The sequence below is a fragment of the Thermobia domestica genome, chromosome 16 (genome assembly GCF_964235325.1).
Source record: "Thermobia domestica chromosome 16, izTheDome1.hap1.1, whole genome shotgun sequence".
NCBI lineage: Eukaryota > Metazoa > Arthropoda > Insecta > Zygentoma > Lepismatidae > Thermobia > Thermobia domestica.
Window position 1 is genome coordinate 135792249 of NC_137469.1, and position 20124 is coordinate 135812372.

At 35.9% G+C, this 20124-nt stretch overlaps 1 protein-coding gene across 2 annotated transcripts in view; it reads right to left on the reverse strand.

The window, feature by feature from the left end:
- Nucleotides 1-19589, reverse strand: part of LeuRS (Leucyl-tRNA synthetase) — a 72247-nt gene extending 52658 nt beyond the window's left edge. Inside the window, exons 1-4 of one of the 2 annotated variants that reach the window (XM_081743145.1) lie at nucleotides 19336-19589; nucleotides 13673-13888; nucleotides 7476-7691; nucleotides 231-392 (exon numbers count right to left, since the gene is read on the reverse strand). In XM_081743145.1, coding sequence (XP_081599271.1) covers nucleotides 231-392; nucleotides 7476-7691; nucleotides 13673-13888; nucleotides 19336-19338 — 597 coding nt within the window. In that variant the 5' untranslated portion in view covers nucleotides 19339-19589. The remainder of the gene's footprint in view (nucleotides 1-230; nucleotides 393-7475; nucleotides 7692-13672; nucleotides 13889-19335) is intronic. The other variant, XM_081743143.1, reaches the window with a different exon arrangement.
- Nucleotides 19590-20124: the final 535 nt, after the last annotated feature.

A 20124-nucleotide genomic window follows, 5' to 3' on the forward strand; every position in this document is an offset into this window, starting at 1 on the left:
ACAGGTGCTGGACACAATCTGAAATAATTTGCTTTTTAAACTCCCATAACGATGAAATATCATGCTCCTTAAGCCACAGTTAGTATTATGCATTTCATGTGCTTCTATTAGTTATTTCCACTGACTTCGTTCTAATTTATGCCAAAGTATTAACACATCGTAACGGAAGTAGCTTTAAAAATCTAAACATTAACTGCAAACTACAATGCGAAAGTGCATTCGATACTTACATGTATACCTATACATTTCAAGTCCTGTACCGCAAGAGGAGGGAAATATTCCAGCCAATAAGCTGCGTCTGCAAACTTCTGAATATCTTCGTCCTTCAGTCCCAGACTCTGCATTATTTGCCACTGATACTTCATACCTCCAGTCTTCGCCAATGCTTTACTCTGAAAAAAAGAGTATTAATGCAAATGAGAATTTCGTAAATCGAAAACTACATTTAAGAAGTCCAAATCTCAGTTAGTATTCATTTCTAATAACACTTAAATATCTACGGAAGTACTATTATTTAGCAAGTTCACATGTTTAAACTAACAGATAACTCGTATTGATAATACTAACATTCATTAGTATCAAGTTCCTCCTTCATGTCACAAGTCCACGAAGCATTATGGTCGGTCGTGACCTTCCAGTATGAACAATCCGTCACCGTTATTTCTGGCTTTCTAGACCGGAGTTTGCTACTTTTTAACTAACAACTTTAGTATTTACGCAAGTGAAGATTATAAATAGGAATATATTAAGATCAAAAACTTATCATTCAATCTACATCAGAACAAGCAAATTTTGAAGCAATAACACATAATTTTAAAGAAAAACATATCTGAATATTTCCCACATCACTTCTTGCTAATAAATTTAAAATCTGGTAACTATCTCAAAAACAGTCGGGGCAAGCGTTGAGGTGCAAGTTCAACTTATACAGGGTGTTTCAAAACAACACGTCAACGTTTCGGAGATCATTCCTGATACCAAGATAAGACAAAAAGTATAGACCAACCTTGGTGCACAAATGCTTCCTTTCGGAGTTATAAGCTGCCGAGAACACGAAAAAATGAACTTCAGAAGTTAATAGCACCAAAACTACGAGACCTACCATAGCTGCGTCAAGACTTCATTCAGGAACTAGTATGTGCCCTATCCAAATATCCAAGTTTCATAATCCTGCGGTACTTCCGCAACAATTTTTATAGAGGTAGTTGGGGAGTACTTAAAATTAAATATCCATAGCCAAACTAACTCTATAAAGATTGTTGCGTGAGTACCTTAGGATTCTGAAACATTATTTTTGGGTAGCGCATATATTAATTCCTACGTGAAGTCTTGACCCGATTACGGTAGTTCCTATAGTTTTCGAGCTATGGACCTTTAAAGTTCATTTTTTCATGTTTTCGGCAGCCTATAACTCCGAAAGGAAGCATTTGTGCACCAACGTTGGTCTATACTTTTTGTCTTATCTTGGTGTCAGGAATCACCTCTTAAACGTTGTCGGTTGTTTTGAAACACCTTGTATATTTCTGTAGTTGCCGAGACGTCACTGTAAATTGGCGCAGTGGAGTTCACAATATAGATTCGGCTTTGCGCGTTGTCTTGACATATGTTCTTTTCTTTTTAAATTACAAATTAATTTTATTTTTAATTATTAAATATTTAATTGCATACAATTATCTAATACTTTTAAATTATCATTTAATTCTCATTATTATTACTTGAGATATTAGTGGCAATGTTAGTGTTTGTGTAAAAGTAAATTCCATTCAAGAGTGAAGTAAAGCTATTCATTAATCACTATATTCTATTTATAAACGGGAAAAGTTTCAACCCGTCATGTTAACCCTAATACTAATATATATAAAAAGTCACGCTAGCACAAGTTATTGTTTTCACTATTGCTTTGCTGCCTGACATCAATACATGTTGCTAACGCAAGGCACTTTGAGGATATAAAACTACTGTAACGATTTAATTGCAACTGAAAGAACTGTACTGTTTCAATTATTTTAAAATTTGGCAAGCGCCGCAAAGAATCTAGACCTGAGCATCATTATAGGCATTTGTGTAACCACATTGGTTGATGGGCAAATTCAAAAACTGTTAATTGTGAACAATTACAGCTTTCAATTAAGTACGATTTTAACCTTACAGCTTTTACTTAAGTGCAATTTTAGCCTTAGCGCTCTCATTTAAATACGATTTTAATCTATCTGTACAGGGGCCGAAGGATCGGTGCAACAAGTGATACACAAACGTTGTTTTACTCGAGTTATGTGTAGAATATTTAAAAACAATATTTCGTTGACAATTTCATTCAGCATTGTCAAGCACGTTATTACTGTAGGAGGATTCCATATTGAACTTCACTAATTTATAATTTAGTCGCATTGCCTGTGTTGGCCACCTTTATTCAGATCTCTTCCAGTAGATAAAAAAACTAATAATAATAAAGCTAACTCTGATACGAAGTGGTATGTAATTGTGACTAAACCTTCATAAGAAAAGTCAAACACTGATATTAAACTCGGAGCAAAATAAGAAGCGAACTGACATTTGAAGAAGTACGTGTTTTTCTGTTCCCACCCTGTGAATACTCCACTGTGCTCCTTCCACCTAGCTGATAAACGTTTCTGAACAATGAGGAGACACTGTAATGATGTTCCTTTCTACAGACACCCCTCACTTTTAACTACCACCACGATGTTTATGACCTGCACTTCTTTTCGTGACCTTAAGCACGTGACGTAGCTTCTCTTCTCAACACACACTTCCACCTGGCTTTCAATTCGTTTCTAATTTTACTTCACGTATAGATTCAAGAAGCATATTAGATTCTAACGACCAAGCGGTCTCAGGCTTATCTAAACACTTAAGTGAATCCAAGAATATCACCACACAAACATTTTGCACATCTTGGTCTATAGAAAGGCGTCATATAAATCCCAGTACAACAAGACCAAGGACCCAACATTAAATCTAGGTAGAGGTAAGCTAGACAGCAATGGAACTACATCATAAATTTCAACAAACAATAAAATTCAATGATTTCCTTTACTGAATCAAAATTTCCGTAGCTGTCTAATTGGTGAACAACTCCCAAACCTCTAACTACCTAGGTAGTTCAATGTCTTCTAACTTTATCTTTCCTGATATTCAAGACAAGAAAGCTACCTTCTTGGTTCTTTTACTTACATATCAATAGAAAGCTCGTCTTCATCCTTCTACCCTTTTGATATATTCTCGGTTATTCCAAGTCTTATAGGTTCGCACTCAACTTTTCTCAAACTTTTCGGAGTGTTTATTTATGTTTAACTTTTGTTATTGCAAACACTCTTTAGCGTCTCCAGGCATCTTTCAGCTCTCAACGCCACATATTCAATGCTCCCTAGTATTTCCGTCTTATCATGAATAATCTTTGAGCTCTAAATATCTTTTCGTGTATATTTCCTACCAGCAGTGATTTACTCACTGAAAAGTCTTCTTCGATTTTGGTATTCCCAAGAATGAATGACAACCCAATATTTATTATTTTACATAATTTCGTACTTTTTTATTGCCACAAGGAAATCTGCTGTAAAGACAATCTGATCTTGCTTAGTCACCCTTCTGAAAGATCGCACAAAAAGAAAATCAAATTTTTAAGCTTTACGTCCCATGCTTATGTCGAGTAGGCTAAAGGAGACTGTGTTGTGCTGATGAGAAATTCATAAAATGATGGAATGAAGAAAGCAGGAGGAAATGGGAGAACACCGAAATCCTATTCACACGGTGTCTGTCCACCACAAAGCTCACTTGGTGCAAGCTGGAATCGAATCAAGGATCCCATGCACCAGAGGTAAACGCTCTACTACTGAGCCACCGCAGCCCCTAGACAAAAAGAGATTTATACTCTTCCAGTGTTCTCAGCAAACTCATCACAATGTGAGATCATTAAGCTCATTTAGAGGAAGAAGTATCTTCTGTACTACATACCATGCTTTTAGTATAGAATATTCCTTGTTGTTCTCAATCATTAAAACCAATAATACCTCGCCCGAAAAGTAAATATAAAACTAAATCTGCTCGATCTGGGTTGCGTCTTCTGGACAAAAATTAAAACCCAGTCTTATTTTTTATGAAACATGTTAAGGTTATTACTGGGTCACATGAGAATCTAACAAAAACAGATACCTTCCAGCGGCAATCGATTAAAAATTACCAGTTTTACTGCAGCTTAGCCTATATGGTACAGGCTTCATAATACGGAAAGAAATAAGAAAAAGCGTATTGCAATTCAATCCAGTAAATGAACGCATATGCACATTAAGGATCAAAGGAAAATTCAGAAATATAACCTTAATATCAGTACACGCTCCAACAGAAGAAAAATGCGAAAAAGAAAAAGAATTTTATGATTTACTAGAGAGAACATGTGACAAGATAGCCAAATACGACATGGTGATAATTCTAGGAGACCTCAATGCGAAAATAGGAAATAAAGACACGGTTGACAAAGTTACTGGAAAATATTCACTCCACGATGAAAGTAACCAAAATGGAAACCTACTGAAAGAATTTGCGATACGGAACAAAATGACCATAAAAAACACCTATTTCCCGCACAAGAGAATACACCTTGGAACATGGAAATCGCCAGATAACAATACTATAAACCAGATAGATCACGTCATTACCAACCAAAGACATGCAACATCGATAACAGACGTAAGAGCACACAGAGGATATAACTGCGACTCTGATCACTTTCTAGTTAAAGTCAAACTCAAAGAAAAAATAAGCAAGATGCAAAATACTCAAAAGAAAATAAGAAAAAAGTGGAACGTAGATAAATTTGAAACAAAAGAGAACATACAAGCATATGAAAAAGAAATAAACAAAATAGTGCAAAACTGGGAAACAAACAATAGAAGAAAAATGGGAAAGGGTAGAGTCGGTGCTGAAAGAAGCAGCAGATAATACAATCGGACAGAAACACAAGGAAGGGACTAGAGACTGGTACGACGAAGAATGTAAGGATATAATAGACAGAAAGAATAAAGCAAGACAAAAACTGCTACAGAGGGAAACACGAGGCAACTATGAGAGGTACAGAGAGCTAAGAAAAGAAGCTAATAAAATGTGCAGAACAAAGAAAAGGGAAAAAATGAAACTTGAAATACAAGAAATAGAAGCACTGAGCACACAAAATGAAGCAAGAAAGTGCTATGCAGCAATAAAGAGAATAAACAAAGACTACTTACCAAGAAACATAGGATTCAGGGATAAAAGTGGGGAACTGATAGGAGATGAACAGCTATACTACAGAGATGGGTAGAATATTTCCAAACACAATATGGTGAAATTGATGAACAGAACAGCTCCAGTGAGGAAGGAAATCAGCAAGAGACAGATAATACATACAGTGATGACAATGAGACTAAACCTACAAAAGAAGAAGTGGATAAAGCCATCAAAAAACTACGAAACAACAGATCACCAGGTGAAGACGAAATAGTAGCGGAAATGCTAAAATACTCCGGAACCCGAATGAAAGAAGAAATACACAGGCTGATAGAACAAATATGGGAAGAAGAAAAAATACCAGAGAAATGGAAAACAGGAATAATTATACCATTACACAAAAAAGGAGATAAAACTGAATGCTCCAATTACAGAGGAATCATGTTGTTAAACACAACTTACAAAGTTCTGACAGGGATAATCAATGAAAGAATAAAGAAACACACTAAGAAGATACTAGGAGAATATCAATGCGGGTTTAGACCTAATAAAAGCACAACAGACCAATTATTCACGCTGCAGCAGATCATTGAAAAACACTATGAACACGGAGTAAAATTGCATATCCTATTTGTAGATTATGAGAAAGCATTTGACAGCGTGAACAGAAAGCAACTAATAAAAGCCATGAAGGAATTCAAGATACCTGGGAAACTGATAAAACTCACACGCATGACATTAGAGGAAACCTCAGCAAAAGTAAAAATAGAAGACAGTCTAAGTGAAGAATTTAAGTACTATAAAGGAGTGAAACAGCTTATCCACAACATTGTTCATAATAGCACTGCACGCCGCGATCTGCAACATATATATAAAGGAGGAACAATATTCACGAAAACCACACAAATATGCGCCTATGCCGATGATACAGCCATAGTAACACGCACAGAAAGCGACATGAGGAAAACATACACACAGCTAGAGAAAGAGGTTAACAAAATAGGACTACGAACTAATATAAAGAAAACAAAGTACATGGTAATAACAGCGTACGCAACAGAAAGAAACCAAAAATCAGTCATAATAGAAGGTAAAGAATTTGAAAAAGTAGACAAGTTTAAATATTTAGGCCTAACAATCACAGATAAAAACTCCATAAAAGATACAGTAAAGGTAAGAATACAACTAGGCAACAAAGCATACTGCGCAAACATGAAGTTACTAAAAAGTAAAAACACAAGTAGGGGAACAAAAATGAGAATATACAAAACGTTAATAAGACCAGTAGTAAGATATGGCTCCGAAACATGGCCACTGTCAAAAGAAATTAAGAAAAAACTCAGAACCTTCGAAAGGAGAATAGTAAGGCAAATTTACGGACCAATTAAAGAACAAGAAATCTGGCGAATCAGAACTAACCAAGAGATCAACGACATAATAGAGAATCAGGATATAGTCAGGTTCATAAAATCGAATCGGCTAAGGTGGCTAGGACATGTAATAAGAATGGACAGCGACAGGATGCCATACAAAATCATGAAAGAAAGACTACTCCAGCAAAAGAAAAGGAAGGCCAAAAACCAGATGGCTGGACGGGGTGGAAAGTGATTTGGAAAAATTGAAGGTTCGAGGATGGAAAGAAAAATGCAGAGATCGGGAAGAGTGGAGGCAAATAGTGGAAGAGGCCAAAGACCACCCAGGGCTGTAGCGCCAAGTGGTAAGTGGTAAGGTAAGTAAGTTTTACTGCAGCTTAGCCTATGTTACGGGTCATCCCAGATAACGACTGGCTACAAGATACCAATCCGTCTGCTAATAATGACTTTTCGTCGGACAGTAACAGTAGACCTATTCACTTACATAATCCTCATCAAACACATCCAATCATGAGGTCTCGTAACACTTTTCCTACAATATCAATAGGTTTGAAACCTGAGGAATAAGAACAAAAGAAAGAAAAAAACTGGCACTTCATAGCTATTATCCTGCAGAAATCAGTCAGCATTTCATAAGCACACTACTTGCTCCTTTCAGAAACTTAACAGGTTTGTCTTTCAATGTTTTTCCTATCGATGAAATTTTATCTATAACGTGACCCTCTTAGGGTTCAACCTGCATTCCTAACTCTCCCTAACCATATTCCTTTACTGCCATTCCCTCACTCTCTAGTCTGTAAAAAATCCGTCTTTCCATATCGTCTATATTCATTACACTTAATTCCCAAACTGAAAAGACAGCTATACAAGTTACAAGCTAACCTTTTTGCTCTTGCTTTTATCCTTGGGCGTTGAATCCATTTGAGGTTCAGTCGGAGACAAGTCTTCTGTCGTAGCAGGAAATCTCGGTGGGAAACCAAACTCTTCCATTTCACGTTTTAATTTATCAGCACATGCCTTGATTGGCATTCCAGTGCAATGGAACCCAAATGGGAAAAGGCACTTCTTGCCTTTCAATCTTTGGTATCGAACAGCAAACTGAAAAAAAGATTTTAAAAAAAGAACATAATCGAGTCTTAAATTTCGTTTTCATATAGTACATACATTTTGTGTGCGAAATATTTTGTATATACACAAGACTCAATTTGTACAAGACTTATGTAATATGCAAGTATCTTGCTAACAATTCGTCTTTGCTCGCAGTATATTATTGAAAAATGCAGACAAGAATAAAACATATATAAGAGGTAAGTGAGAAGGATTACACAATCACAATGAAACACTAGCTGACATGCGCATTCTTCGTAGGGAAGATAAGTGTATGGGAAATAACTGAAAGGTATTTTTGAAATTTTATATATTGAGAAAAATATTATAGGAATTGGCTCCCTCGTCCCTTAGACATAGGCCATTTTACGCATAAATTTTTAAACTCCATTTAGGACACATATTACTCAAACTGACACATAAAAATCCATTTCTAGGTAGGAAATAACAGTATTCAAAAATTTATTTCAAACGGTCCAGCTTTCTTTCCATGATGCGTTCACAAAGATCACTTCCACTTTTTATTCATAGAGGTATATTCTTAAATAATGCCAACTACTATTTACTTTAACATATGCAGAATGCTAACAGGCACTACTCTTAGATATTACATATTTCTGTTTCTGTGTTTATATTATATTTCTTTCTCGTACAAGCTTACTAACGTGCTAGTAGCATTTCAACTTTATATTTTTTTCTCGAGTCTTCATCGTTCACTTCAAGCCCTGGCCATCAAACTTAATTTCAAAACATTGAAAGTTTTTATTGAAAATTTGACATTATTAATATATACAGTCTGTTCAGTAAGAACGGGCGACCTTTTTTCCCCAAGGAACCACCTGCGTCATCTATGGAAAAGCATATGTACTACGTAGCAACACACTTCAACTATCTTCTGTGAAAGTTGCAAAGCACCAGGAGCGAAGACTGATAAGTACGAATCTTATAACTGACAGTACGGGGACAACGGGCAACTTGCCAATATTAAATCCTGTTTCAAACTGGGTAGAAGTGCAACAGGGACGTTTCAAATTATTCAAACTGTTTACGGTAGTGAGGCACTGAGCCGGAAAAATGTGTTTGAGTAACATACAAGACTTCGTGATGGTCGGGTAAGTAGTGAAGACGATCTATGATCAGGACCAGCAGTGACTGTACGAACTGACGAAGATGTCCAAACAGTTGCGAAAATATTACGCAAGGATTGTTGTGCATGTGTCCAGTTCATTAAGGATCTCACTGGACTTCCGAAGTTAAATGTCCATTTTATTCTTACCGAAAATTTGAACAAACGAAAGGTCTGTGCGTACTTGTGCACACACAGACTTAGTGACGAACGAAAATATTGCAGAGTGCAACAACAAAGACACGAAACAAGAGCTGATGTGAATCCAGGACTCATGTCAAGCATTGTAACAAGTAATGAAACATATGCTTTCAGTACGAACCACTCAAAGCGTCACACACAGCGCTTGGATGGAAGGTTCAAGGGTTTTCAAAACCGAAAATGAAATGAAATCTTTGAGTTACGTCCCATGGTTATGCCGGTTAGGCTATAGGAGACGCTGATGATGAGTAATGAATGAAATGGTGGAATGAAGAAAGTGGGAGGAAACGGGAGAACCCCGAGAAAACCCACGCACACGGTGTGTCTTCAAAACTGAATAAAGTGCACATGGACAGTAGCCGAATCAAAGGTTTGTTCAGTCTTTTTTTCGATTCCAAAGACATCATCCACAAGGAATTCTCTCCAGAGGACCACACTGTGAACGCCGAGTATTATGTGGGTGTTTTGCAATGTATAATGGTCAGGATTCGTACAGTTCGACCTGAATATCGGTAACAAGGCTCATGATCTCTGTTGCACGACAGTTGACTTGTGCACAAGAGCAGAATAGTACGCGTTTTTGACCAAAAACGGGGTCGCGAAGCGCAATCACTCTCCATATTCTCCAACTTTTACTCCATGTAACTTCTGGCAGTTTCTGAAACTGAAATGGCGTTGAAAGGAAGACGTTCCGACACCATTCCAGACATTCAAACGTTTCGACCGCGATTTTGGAGGCAACTTTCACACACTGTTTCATCGAGTTCTACAACTGCTTTAGTGCATGTATTGACTCACGCAGTGTCAATTTTGAATAAATGAGATTTTAACGGTTTGTTCAGGAGCAATAACTAATATCGGGTAGGAATTAGAATTGTTTGAAATTAAACAAATATAAGCAGGGTTTGCCCAAGTGGGCCCAGCCCGAAAAAACCCACCGGTTTTTTTCGGGTTGGACCCACCTGAAAAAACCCACCTAGGTTTTTGAGCTTTTTTTAATATATTATTGCTACAACTAAGTTGATCACATTCAAAGTGATTATCAAATTTTGGAATTTCCTCGGGTGAATTAAATGCTTTCACGTAAAGGTATACAACAACATTCTACATAAGACCTTTATAAAGTTCTGAATGCACTGAATAAATGAAAAAACCTTACCTTAGCTTGAGATAATTATATAACAAATTAATGTATTGATTGTGCTTATAGCCTATTTGAAAAAATGCAATTTTATATTTTAGAGAATACTTTCCGTAAATAGTGTGCTCGCCGACTTGGCTATGCCGAGGGACGTTATCCCTCATAGGGAACACCAGGGCACATTGTCACAATTTTTACGTTTTATTTTCTTGTGATGCTCGTCTGAGGTCGAAAATTATAATTTTATTATCTTGTGCATAACATATATTTCTCTGTCCAATGTAACTCGCTCTGAACTGGACTTATGTACTATGTTTTATGATCAATACAGTTGTGACAATGTACCCCATATGCGGGGTAAGTTGTCACAATATATGGGGCAAATTGTCACATGTTAATCTTGTGGCACTTTCCAGAAATTGGTAGATATTATTAATGCAACTTTTACTAATGCAAAAAGACTGTAAATGTTACCAGCATTAAATACTTAGCGTCTGAAAGAGAATCAAAACATAATTAAATGAAAGGGGAAACTATATTAGTTAAATAGGTTAAAAAAAAAGGGGGGGGGGAATCTTGTGATTGTTGAATCAATATTGAACCACTCTTAAAACTGTCATATATGCCTTGGGCTCCATAGCTTATAATTTCTCAACCTAAAAGATTTATTGTTACATCAAGCTTTGTAGGAAAACCAAAACGGCCATGAAAACAGAACTAACTCATAGCTAAGGAATCAAAACTACAAACTGAAAGGTCATAACAAAATTATCAAATTATAGCCTACTTCTCCAATAGGCCAACACAAAATTAACCAATTGCATTTAAGTTGTTTCTGATTGTAGTTTATGAATTGCAAAGAATTCCTCTGATAGGACTACTGTATAGCTAGAAGAGGAGGAAATATTATTACGAAGTTTAGTTGCGTTTTATTAGTACGCACCGCAAACTAATTTGAAAATGTTTATCCTTTTGCTTCTACAAAGTACCATACCTGGAGATCATCGTCAGAGTCACACTTAATACACACGTAAAACAAGTTCTGCTTCCCTGCACTGAATCCACTTCTCGCTACATGTACTCGTACTGTATGGATCGCCATAAACTAAACACAATGTATCGTCGTCCTCTGAGGAAGAATCGTAATCTTCTTTGGACCGTCGTTGACATTGTTTATAGGTGCAAAACTATTTTCTTGGGGAGTTCTTATAGCAAGATCACCATGTCTTTTCAGAAATACCGGATACCAGTCAGGGCCAGCAATGGCCTTTTCATTCCACGACTATGGCCATTTCAATCCTAGCGCTTTTGCATAGTTGTAAGCCAAATCGCGAACCTCTTTTGTAGTGAGTCCAAATTATATGTGCAAAGCTTGTTTTGGTATGATACTAGTATTTCTTCCTAGTATTACGAAGAGAAACCTAATGTAAATGAGCATTGGCCGAACTGTAGTTCGCCATCTGTAACACGTGCACAGAATCTTGCCAATGTTCTGTAGTGGACATGAAATTCTTTAGCAGCTTTAGGCCTACGTATTGATATGAGGTTGTTATTTCTTTTCATAGCTCTTGCTGCAACCAGTAGATCTTCCATTGGTGGTGCTTTCCTCTGTCTTTCTTTTGTATATTCTCACTGTCTGCGAAACAGAGTGGGGCACATTGTCACAGTGACAACATGCCCCGTCTTATTTGTGACAACTTGCCCCACGCTTCGCCATTACTCTTTTTACAAAATACCTATACCAAACGACAAGATTAGGCGCATTCACAGTAGCACACTATGAAGCTCTATTTGTAACCTACATAACACACACAAAAATATTTGCTTCTACCACTTTCACGAACACACAAAACAGCAATTTCAGGACTCGGAAAATTTGCATTCCGGCACTGAAAACACACAAAGTTCAACTGACGCAGCACCGTTGGTTGTTCCCGCGCATCTACAAACGAGTACAGTTAGTAGTGACATCTAGTAAGTAAACAAGAAAGCAGCACCGGCGCGCTAATGTTTTCGCTTTTTTCAGAATTGCTACTGTGACAACGTGCCCCTTGTGACAATGTGCCCCGGTCTCCCCTACGTTTGACGAATTTAAAGCCATATGTGCCGGTACTACCAGTAAATATGTAGTACATTAGTAAAACTATTAGTATTATTTCTTACCTCTGATGGCAGCACAAGTATTCTTCAGTAAAATTTAGTTTTCCAACAATTAACAGTTTAGTTCAGTTATTTGTTGGTATTCTTCAAATAAGCATTCTTTAGGATCAACACCAACAATAGCGTAAGAATTTTTGTCCAATTTAAGAAGCTTAATGCTCAGAGTTCCGAAAACTACGTAACACTTACTATTTCAAGTGCTGAATTCAAACTTCCATACTAGTGGAAGTTTCGATGTATACTAAAGCAAGCTGCATTTTCGAGGGGGAAAAATGTCGCGAAAGAAATGCTCGGGAAATTCCCGCAAATGAACGCACAAAGCATCGGAACTGAATACTTCAAATAAAACTATTTATTTTACGCTGGAAAATATAAAATATGAATTATATCTTTGTTAATTGTCTAAATTAATTTTCTGGAAAGAAACGTCTTGCAACAAATGCTCGGGAATTTCACCTAATTGAACGCACAAAATATCGAAAGTGTCTTTTAAATAAAACCATTTATTTTACGCTGTTAAATTAATATTTTTGGTGTTCATATTTGACAAACGTCACTGAGGTTTCTGGGATGATTCGATCTACATTTGTTCGTTCGTCTTCCCGTACCACACATACTATAGGGTACCACCTTCGATGTTTTAAGTTTAAATTTCCAGGGTACAAGCACGAGACACACTAAATTTCCAGTATACATTTTGGCGGCATACCAGCGTACAATTTCAAAATGATGGCTTTAAAAAAAATAGCGGGTATCCACGCTACAAAGTGCAATTTTCGGTCTTTTAAGTTGAATTTTTTTAGAATATAAGCACGAGACACTCTAAACTAGGTGTATATATTTTGGCGGCGATCTAACGTAAAATTTCAAAATGGCGGCCATTTTTTCAAAACAGCAGTGAATAGAAAATTGTTGCAAGTTGTGACAATGATAATCTTGAAATATAAATCACATTTTAACACTTTTACCCCAAAGACATTGAAATATTTCGAAAAAAAAAAAAAAACAATTAAACCCGAAAAAACCCACATGGGCCCAGGTGGGTTGGGCTTTTAAAAAAAAACGGTTTTTTTCAAACCCTGAATATAAGATCTTCTAATTCACCTACTTTGACAAAAGTGTATTTCAATTCACAATTTCAAAATAACTATCTTAACCTCCTGATTTCTCCTAAACTTACAACTTACTTTATATGTGTTTAACCTGTTTACAGTTGTCAGATTGCTTAATATAGAATCCAACTCGAAACAACAAAATAGATACAATGAACAAAGGTACACGTTCATTTTTCTTTACGAACACAAATAAGCTAAAGTAAAAACACTTAAGAAATGAAAATCTTACCTCACATTTGGATAGGGAGAACGTATGTCCCAGATGAAGCCTTCCATTCATGTAAGGGAAAGGAAAAGTAACGAAGAATTTCTCGTCATTGCTCTTCTTAGGTTCCTTCGGAGCATCCACCTCGAATGCCTTTTCCTTCTCCCATCGCGCTTGGACTTCTCGCTCGATCTCCTGCAGATATTCTACTTTGAACGTCCCTTTCCTATCAACGTTTGCCTGTAACAAACATACATTTAATAATAACTAATCTTTTGTGTGTCCCAGGTATCCTAATCAGATGATTATTTTCCTGGAAATGATTTTGACAATTAATCCTGCTACCTTTGGCTGACAGACACTAAATTACGAGCTTCGGCTTTACTAGGACTTGTATATGTTATTTAACTTAATGCTTTTGCCAAAAATAACACGGTAAGAGTGCACTTTGAGCAGAACAAGTGATTTTGTCACAGGATATGGTATTGGATAAATAAAATCACTGTTATTTGTACGTAATAGGTACGGAATCGGTGTTTTAGCTTCTGTTGTTGATAATAATGTTTCAGTTTGGATATCAGTTCCCAATGACGTTTCCATTACTCGTAGCAATTGAAGACTAAATTCTGGGTAAGTGTGGGAGATCATTTGGTTGGCAATCGTAACCGAGTGCAATGTACCTGAGTGTATTAATTTTATATTATGTAGCCGCATTGCTGGCGCGAACTTGGAATACGATTGCTCCGATTGATGGAATCGGTTCCTGTGAATGTTCAGCTCAAAGTTTACTTTTGCCAATAACACTAAAATCACCACTAACTGATAACAGTTTCAAAATGTCCGGAATCAACTACAGACACTGCCTCAGGACCAACACACTTACATAATAACGCTATACCTACGCATATCTTTTTTACAATTTAAAATCAGTAAATATAAAAATATTTTACTTCATTTCAACTGCTTTATATTTCTTTTAACCCATGGACAAACTGCTTTATTTTTGTCTATTTATTTAATGAAATTTATCTTTTTTTTCAGTATCGAGGCTATATGAGACATGGACTTACAGTTTAACGTGGAATCCTAACCATTGTAAGGTAGAGATGCAAGGGCTCGGAAAAAAAACAGCTTTTTTTTGGAAAAAAACTCGGTTTTTTCTGCTTTGCTTTTTTGCTTCGGAAATTTTGGGCTTTTTTCAAAATACTGCTTTAAATTGATAAAACAGACTTTGTATCGCTTCTCTATAACACAAAAAATCATTTAATTAGTGGTTGATGCTGATAATAATATAAAACATCGAAAATAAACTATGAATTTCGAAAAAATATTTCAAACAATTTTTCTTCAACATATTTACATTATGAATTACACAGGATTAACCAATGTATATAATAAGAATTTTTTAACCTCCTATATACAAAAGTAAGCAGAGTTGGCAAGAACCGTGGTTGTTTTTGAATATGCCAAAAACCCGTTTTTTGGGGGATGTTTAAACCAGGCTTTTTTGGTTTAAACCAGGCTTTTTTGACTTAGATTTTTTGCTTTATGTATTTATATTACATATTCACAGAAATAGCCTAAGTTTGTTTCGCCTTGATGTTATTATGCAACAGCGGGGTTATGCCGGAAGAACTCTCATAAGCTTAAAGAAGTGCGGTCAGTAAATTTCTTAAGTTGAGAATCTCCCGCCCTAGCCATTGGGAAAATCCCGTCATTACTTGAAATGTAAGACAATAACGGGAAAATCCTGTTATTGCTTTGCATGTAAAATTTAAAGGTCAACGTACCATAATCAGTACGCTAAAACTGAGGTATTAAATTACAAATTTAGTACCGGTACGTAGATATCATTGAAAGTCCACTCGAAGCTAATGTTGGAAGCTACGTAGGCAATCGATAAATTTTGCCAATTTCTATCAATATATTTAAGCAATATTGGCTTCTTTATAAAACAACACGCATTTAGGCATGTAGAAATATACAATTTGGTTTGTTTCGTATATTTAGGCTTAACATCCTTACGAAATACCGAGGTTATCAAGGAGAAGACTTTCGCTTAAACTGACATCCGAACCGCTACTTGGGTTACGCATGAAAAAAGGATTGTGGTTCGACCGAGAATTGAACATGGGACACCTTGATTAAAAGGTGAAAGGGAAATAAAACTATTGCAGGTGGTTTGATAGCTGGAAACGTTACCATGAAGTTCACACGATTCGCATTTTTCATTCTTTTTATTTTTGTGGTTTGAACCAGTTATTTTTTTTTTAAAAAAAGTTGGTGTAAATCATCCAACCCTAAAAGTAAACACTTCTTTTTAAAGAATACACAAATAACTAGCAAAATAGTATGTAGTATTTTTACTTCAAAATATTCCATACCCTGTTTTTGAAAAAAAAAAAAATTAAAATAAAACATAAGAGAAATACTTAGATTTATATGATACACTTAAAGGCTGCACATCTAGAGCTTTTGGTTCTGTATATTCTTGAAATTCTACAGTTAAGTTTTATAGAACCACCATCACAGTTTACCCAATCCTCAAGTTTTCTGAATTTTTAACAAGAGGGATTCAACATATCATTACGGAACTCCCCCCCCCCCAAAAAAAAAAGACTACGGAATATATTCAAGTTAAGCTAAATACAACTGCACAACAAACATGACTGAGTGATTAGCTTTTGCGCTTCTATCGGGAAGTCCGGGATTCAACCAGCATTCGACCATTCTGACAAAGCTTTTCTTCATTCCATCTGTGAATGTAGAAATAGTGCGTGTACTGTGAGTTGGGCGACTTCCTTTTTTATTGTTTTTAAATCGTTATTATTACTAATTACCAGCAGTGACGGTTTTGCGAAGGTTAGGGGGGCGGTCTTTCGAACTGAAGCCCGTTCCCCAAAGTTACGGAATGTCTGCAACAAACGAAATATCTATTATTTATGCCTTTACTCATAAACTTTAAGCTCCCGTCAAATAAAAATTACGAATGTTTTAAAAAAACTAAACATTAGTAAGAAACCCTTCCCAAAATACTTTTCTAAATCCGCCACTGATTCTCAGTATAAAATGATTTTTAAAGTTGTATCCGGAAGATTATTGCTAAACATATAAACGAAACGAAATATTAGTTATGCCTGTACTCATAAACTTCAAGCACTTCCCAAATAAAATTAGGACTTTTTAGGAAACGAAACAATCAGAAAAAACCCTCCTAAAGTACTTTTCTAAATCCGCTACTGATTATTTGTATAAATTGGTATTCAAGGTTGTGTCCGGAAAATTATTGCTAAATCACTTCACAGCTACAGTATAACAGAAATGTGGAAGTACGGTTTGACGGATATATTGAAAAACGTACGCTTTGACGGATAAATAGAAAAATGGGCAAGTTTAACTTTTGCGCTAGAAGCTAGAGTACTAAAAGCTCTTAGAAATGAAACACGGATGACAAACTAGAGAAGAAAAAAGATGTCGATAACTCAAAAGTTAAAATAAAGTTAAATAGCCTCTAAAATTACCCTCAAATACTACATTCTTTATGTTAGCTTTAATTTGTAAAACATGTGCTCCATCCATCTTGATGGTGAATTTCAGAGCGAAATATGACATTCAGGTCATGGAATTTTTATCTAACTATAGAATATACTATAAGAAAGCTATTTAGATAGAAAAATCATGAAGTTGAAAAAAGCCAAAATTTCCAAATTCTCGTTTTTTTTCCAAAAAAGCCGGCTTTTTATGTGAAAAAAACCATCGATTCAAAAAAGCCGGCTTTTTTGCATCTCTATTGTAAGGCGTCCAAATTTTAAATGCTCTCCCACTAGAAACCGGTCATGGAACTACGATTTGCTAAATGTGATATTTCACGTATTGAAATCCCTTGTAATCTGACCAGCAAACCAGAACAGTGAGCTGAGTTTACCATTGACTGTTATTGGTTCCTGTTTGTGCTTTATGAACTAAATATTAATTGAGCGTCACGTAATACCTAACACTAGGGTTACCATATTTCTCCTCCGGGACACTTTGGTGATATATTTACTTTCACTCCTACTGGTAGAATACACCTAATCGGCAAAAGATCAAGTCTCCCTTCATTCCAGTTAGAAGTGTTAGTAATGAAGGTTACGAAAGTAACAGATCTTAGGTTCGAAGTTTACAAATGGTTAAGTTCCATAGTTGGTCGTCCGTTTCTAGCAAATTTTTGAAAATTTACCAGGAAGAAATGGATGAATTCTTCGTTTGTGTGTTTGATAATATGTAAGGGGAGCGGAGTGTGTTCATAAACATTAAACTATTTGGCAAGCGGAAGAACTGGTTTACGCAAGGTTACTGCATTATTGGATTGTGAGTAACGAACATTAGTATTTTGAACATGGTTGTAGGAGTAGAGAGACGCTCTATTTGGTATCCTTACGCAGAGACGAGAAATTACACTCTCTTAATTTTAAAGCGGTCCTAAAATTTGGTGAAATTTAAAGTTTCATAGCTGTTCTTAAATTGTGTCGAAAACCAGGCGGACGACCAACTTCGGAATAAATGCCTCACATATGAACTGTATGCCGTGACACGAAACGTTCTATTAATGTTACAGTGTACCATAAATTAAAATTACACATAGGAGCCTACAGCTGTCAAAAATATGTAATGTAAACAATATTTTAAAATACTGTACTGAGGATAGGAAACACACACAAAAAAAGGGGGTGACATCATTGTCACGACTGAAAACTGAGGCAAAATCTAAACTATCGGCCACCAAAGATAAGTGTCACTTGAACGGGATGTATGATCATCTTATGTAACATCTGAGAGTAATATACTCTATATTAACATAATACTAACATGACATATTACGAAAATGTAACATGATGTTCGAAAAAAATAATTTCACATTAAGATTTACCTAATGAACAATACTTTCGTTGTAAGTTTAGATGAAGGAGGACAAATGTATAGATGAATGTGTGTTAATTGAAAATTCTTAACCGAATCTAATATTAACAGAAATTAGCGAAATTGTGACACTTTTCGATTCAACAAAACAGAAAGGCTGGGCTCCCTCAAATATTGGCCATACTTTCTTCCGCTCTGTCTTCAGGTAACGTAAACAGTAACCTGCCATTGCATCACATTTACCTTGCACTTTTAAGCCTTTTCCTGTATATGAGGAAACTGACTTTCACCTAAACTTATTCCCATTTTCTATGTTGTTTTTACCACACAAAGTAGCGTGACAATTAACATAAGTTTCTGTTAAAAAAAAAATACCGACATCACGCACACTGATCAGGCTTTCATCACTTCAAGGTAAAAGATGACCAGGTATATAACAGGTCAATAAAAATTTGTTATATCTAAATATTTATTTACATTTTCTCTCAATATTTATTATTTTGACTTTCATAATATTGCATAAAAAAGATAACAAAATCGTGTTCAAGTATGAAAACTAACAAATTCCTCCTTTTACTATCTCCCGTCCTCCACACCTGGACTGCAGAAGGTAACCTTGTAAAGAGCGATCAGAATTTCTCCCCTAGTGCATACTACGATCCCAACAATTAACAATACAATGAACTCAGATAAGTGTAAATTTAATTTGTAACTTTCAATATCAATTAATCTTCCAAATTTATCCTATGACAAGCAATTTATTCTACAAGTACGCAATTCTTACTTACCATTTGGTAAATTTATTTATTACAGCTGTGCTAATACTGATGAACCATACGGAACGACAACTAATAACACAGTCTCAATAAATGAGACAAGCAACAGAACCTTTTACTAAAGATATTTAGACACTACACAAACATATTCATAATGCCACGTGTGTATTACTCTTCGCAAACGTACAACCACTGTATTTCACAACGTAGCACTGTCCGTATTCCTCACGCTGCGCTGCGGCTGCGGATCATCCACGGACCGCTTTCAGCGAAGCACTTCCGATTACATCATCCAACTGCGATCGTGGCCAGCTAATGACAATTCAAAATTTACAAAATGCGATTTCACTGGTTAAAAGATTATATTCTCATTGTCATTTTCTGTTCCATATTTTAATGAAAAATGTCGCTTTCAGCGCCTTTTAAACGAAAAAAAAATGGAAATAGCAATTATAACTTATGTAGATTATCGCAAAAGGTAAATGCTGCTTGCGTTGACACTAACCGCTACGAAAGGAGTCCCAGGAAATTCTCGAAATTCTCACTTGTCAGAAATTTCATCCGAGGCCGTAAAGGTAAAAAGTGAGGGGGCTGCATAGCATGTGCTCTGCACATTAGTGGCATCCAATTACAATTTAAAGTTTCTTAGCTCTGAGAAGGAGTGGCCGACTACGAAAGAGATAGGAGGGCACTGGTCAATACTATGTAGGTCTGCTTTTGTGTTCCATTTACAAACATGGAATGGCGTTTAAAATACGGAGTAGTAAGGAAGTAGTTAATGTGGTTGTCGCATCAATCACA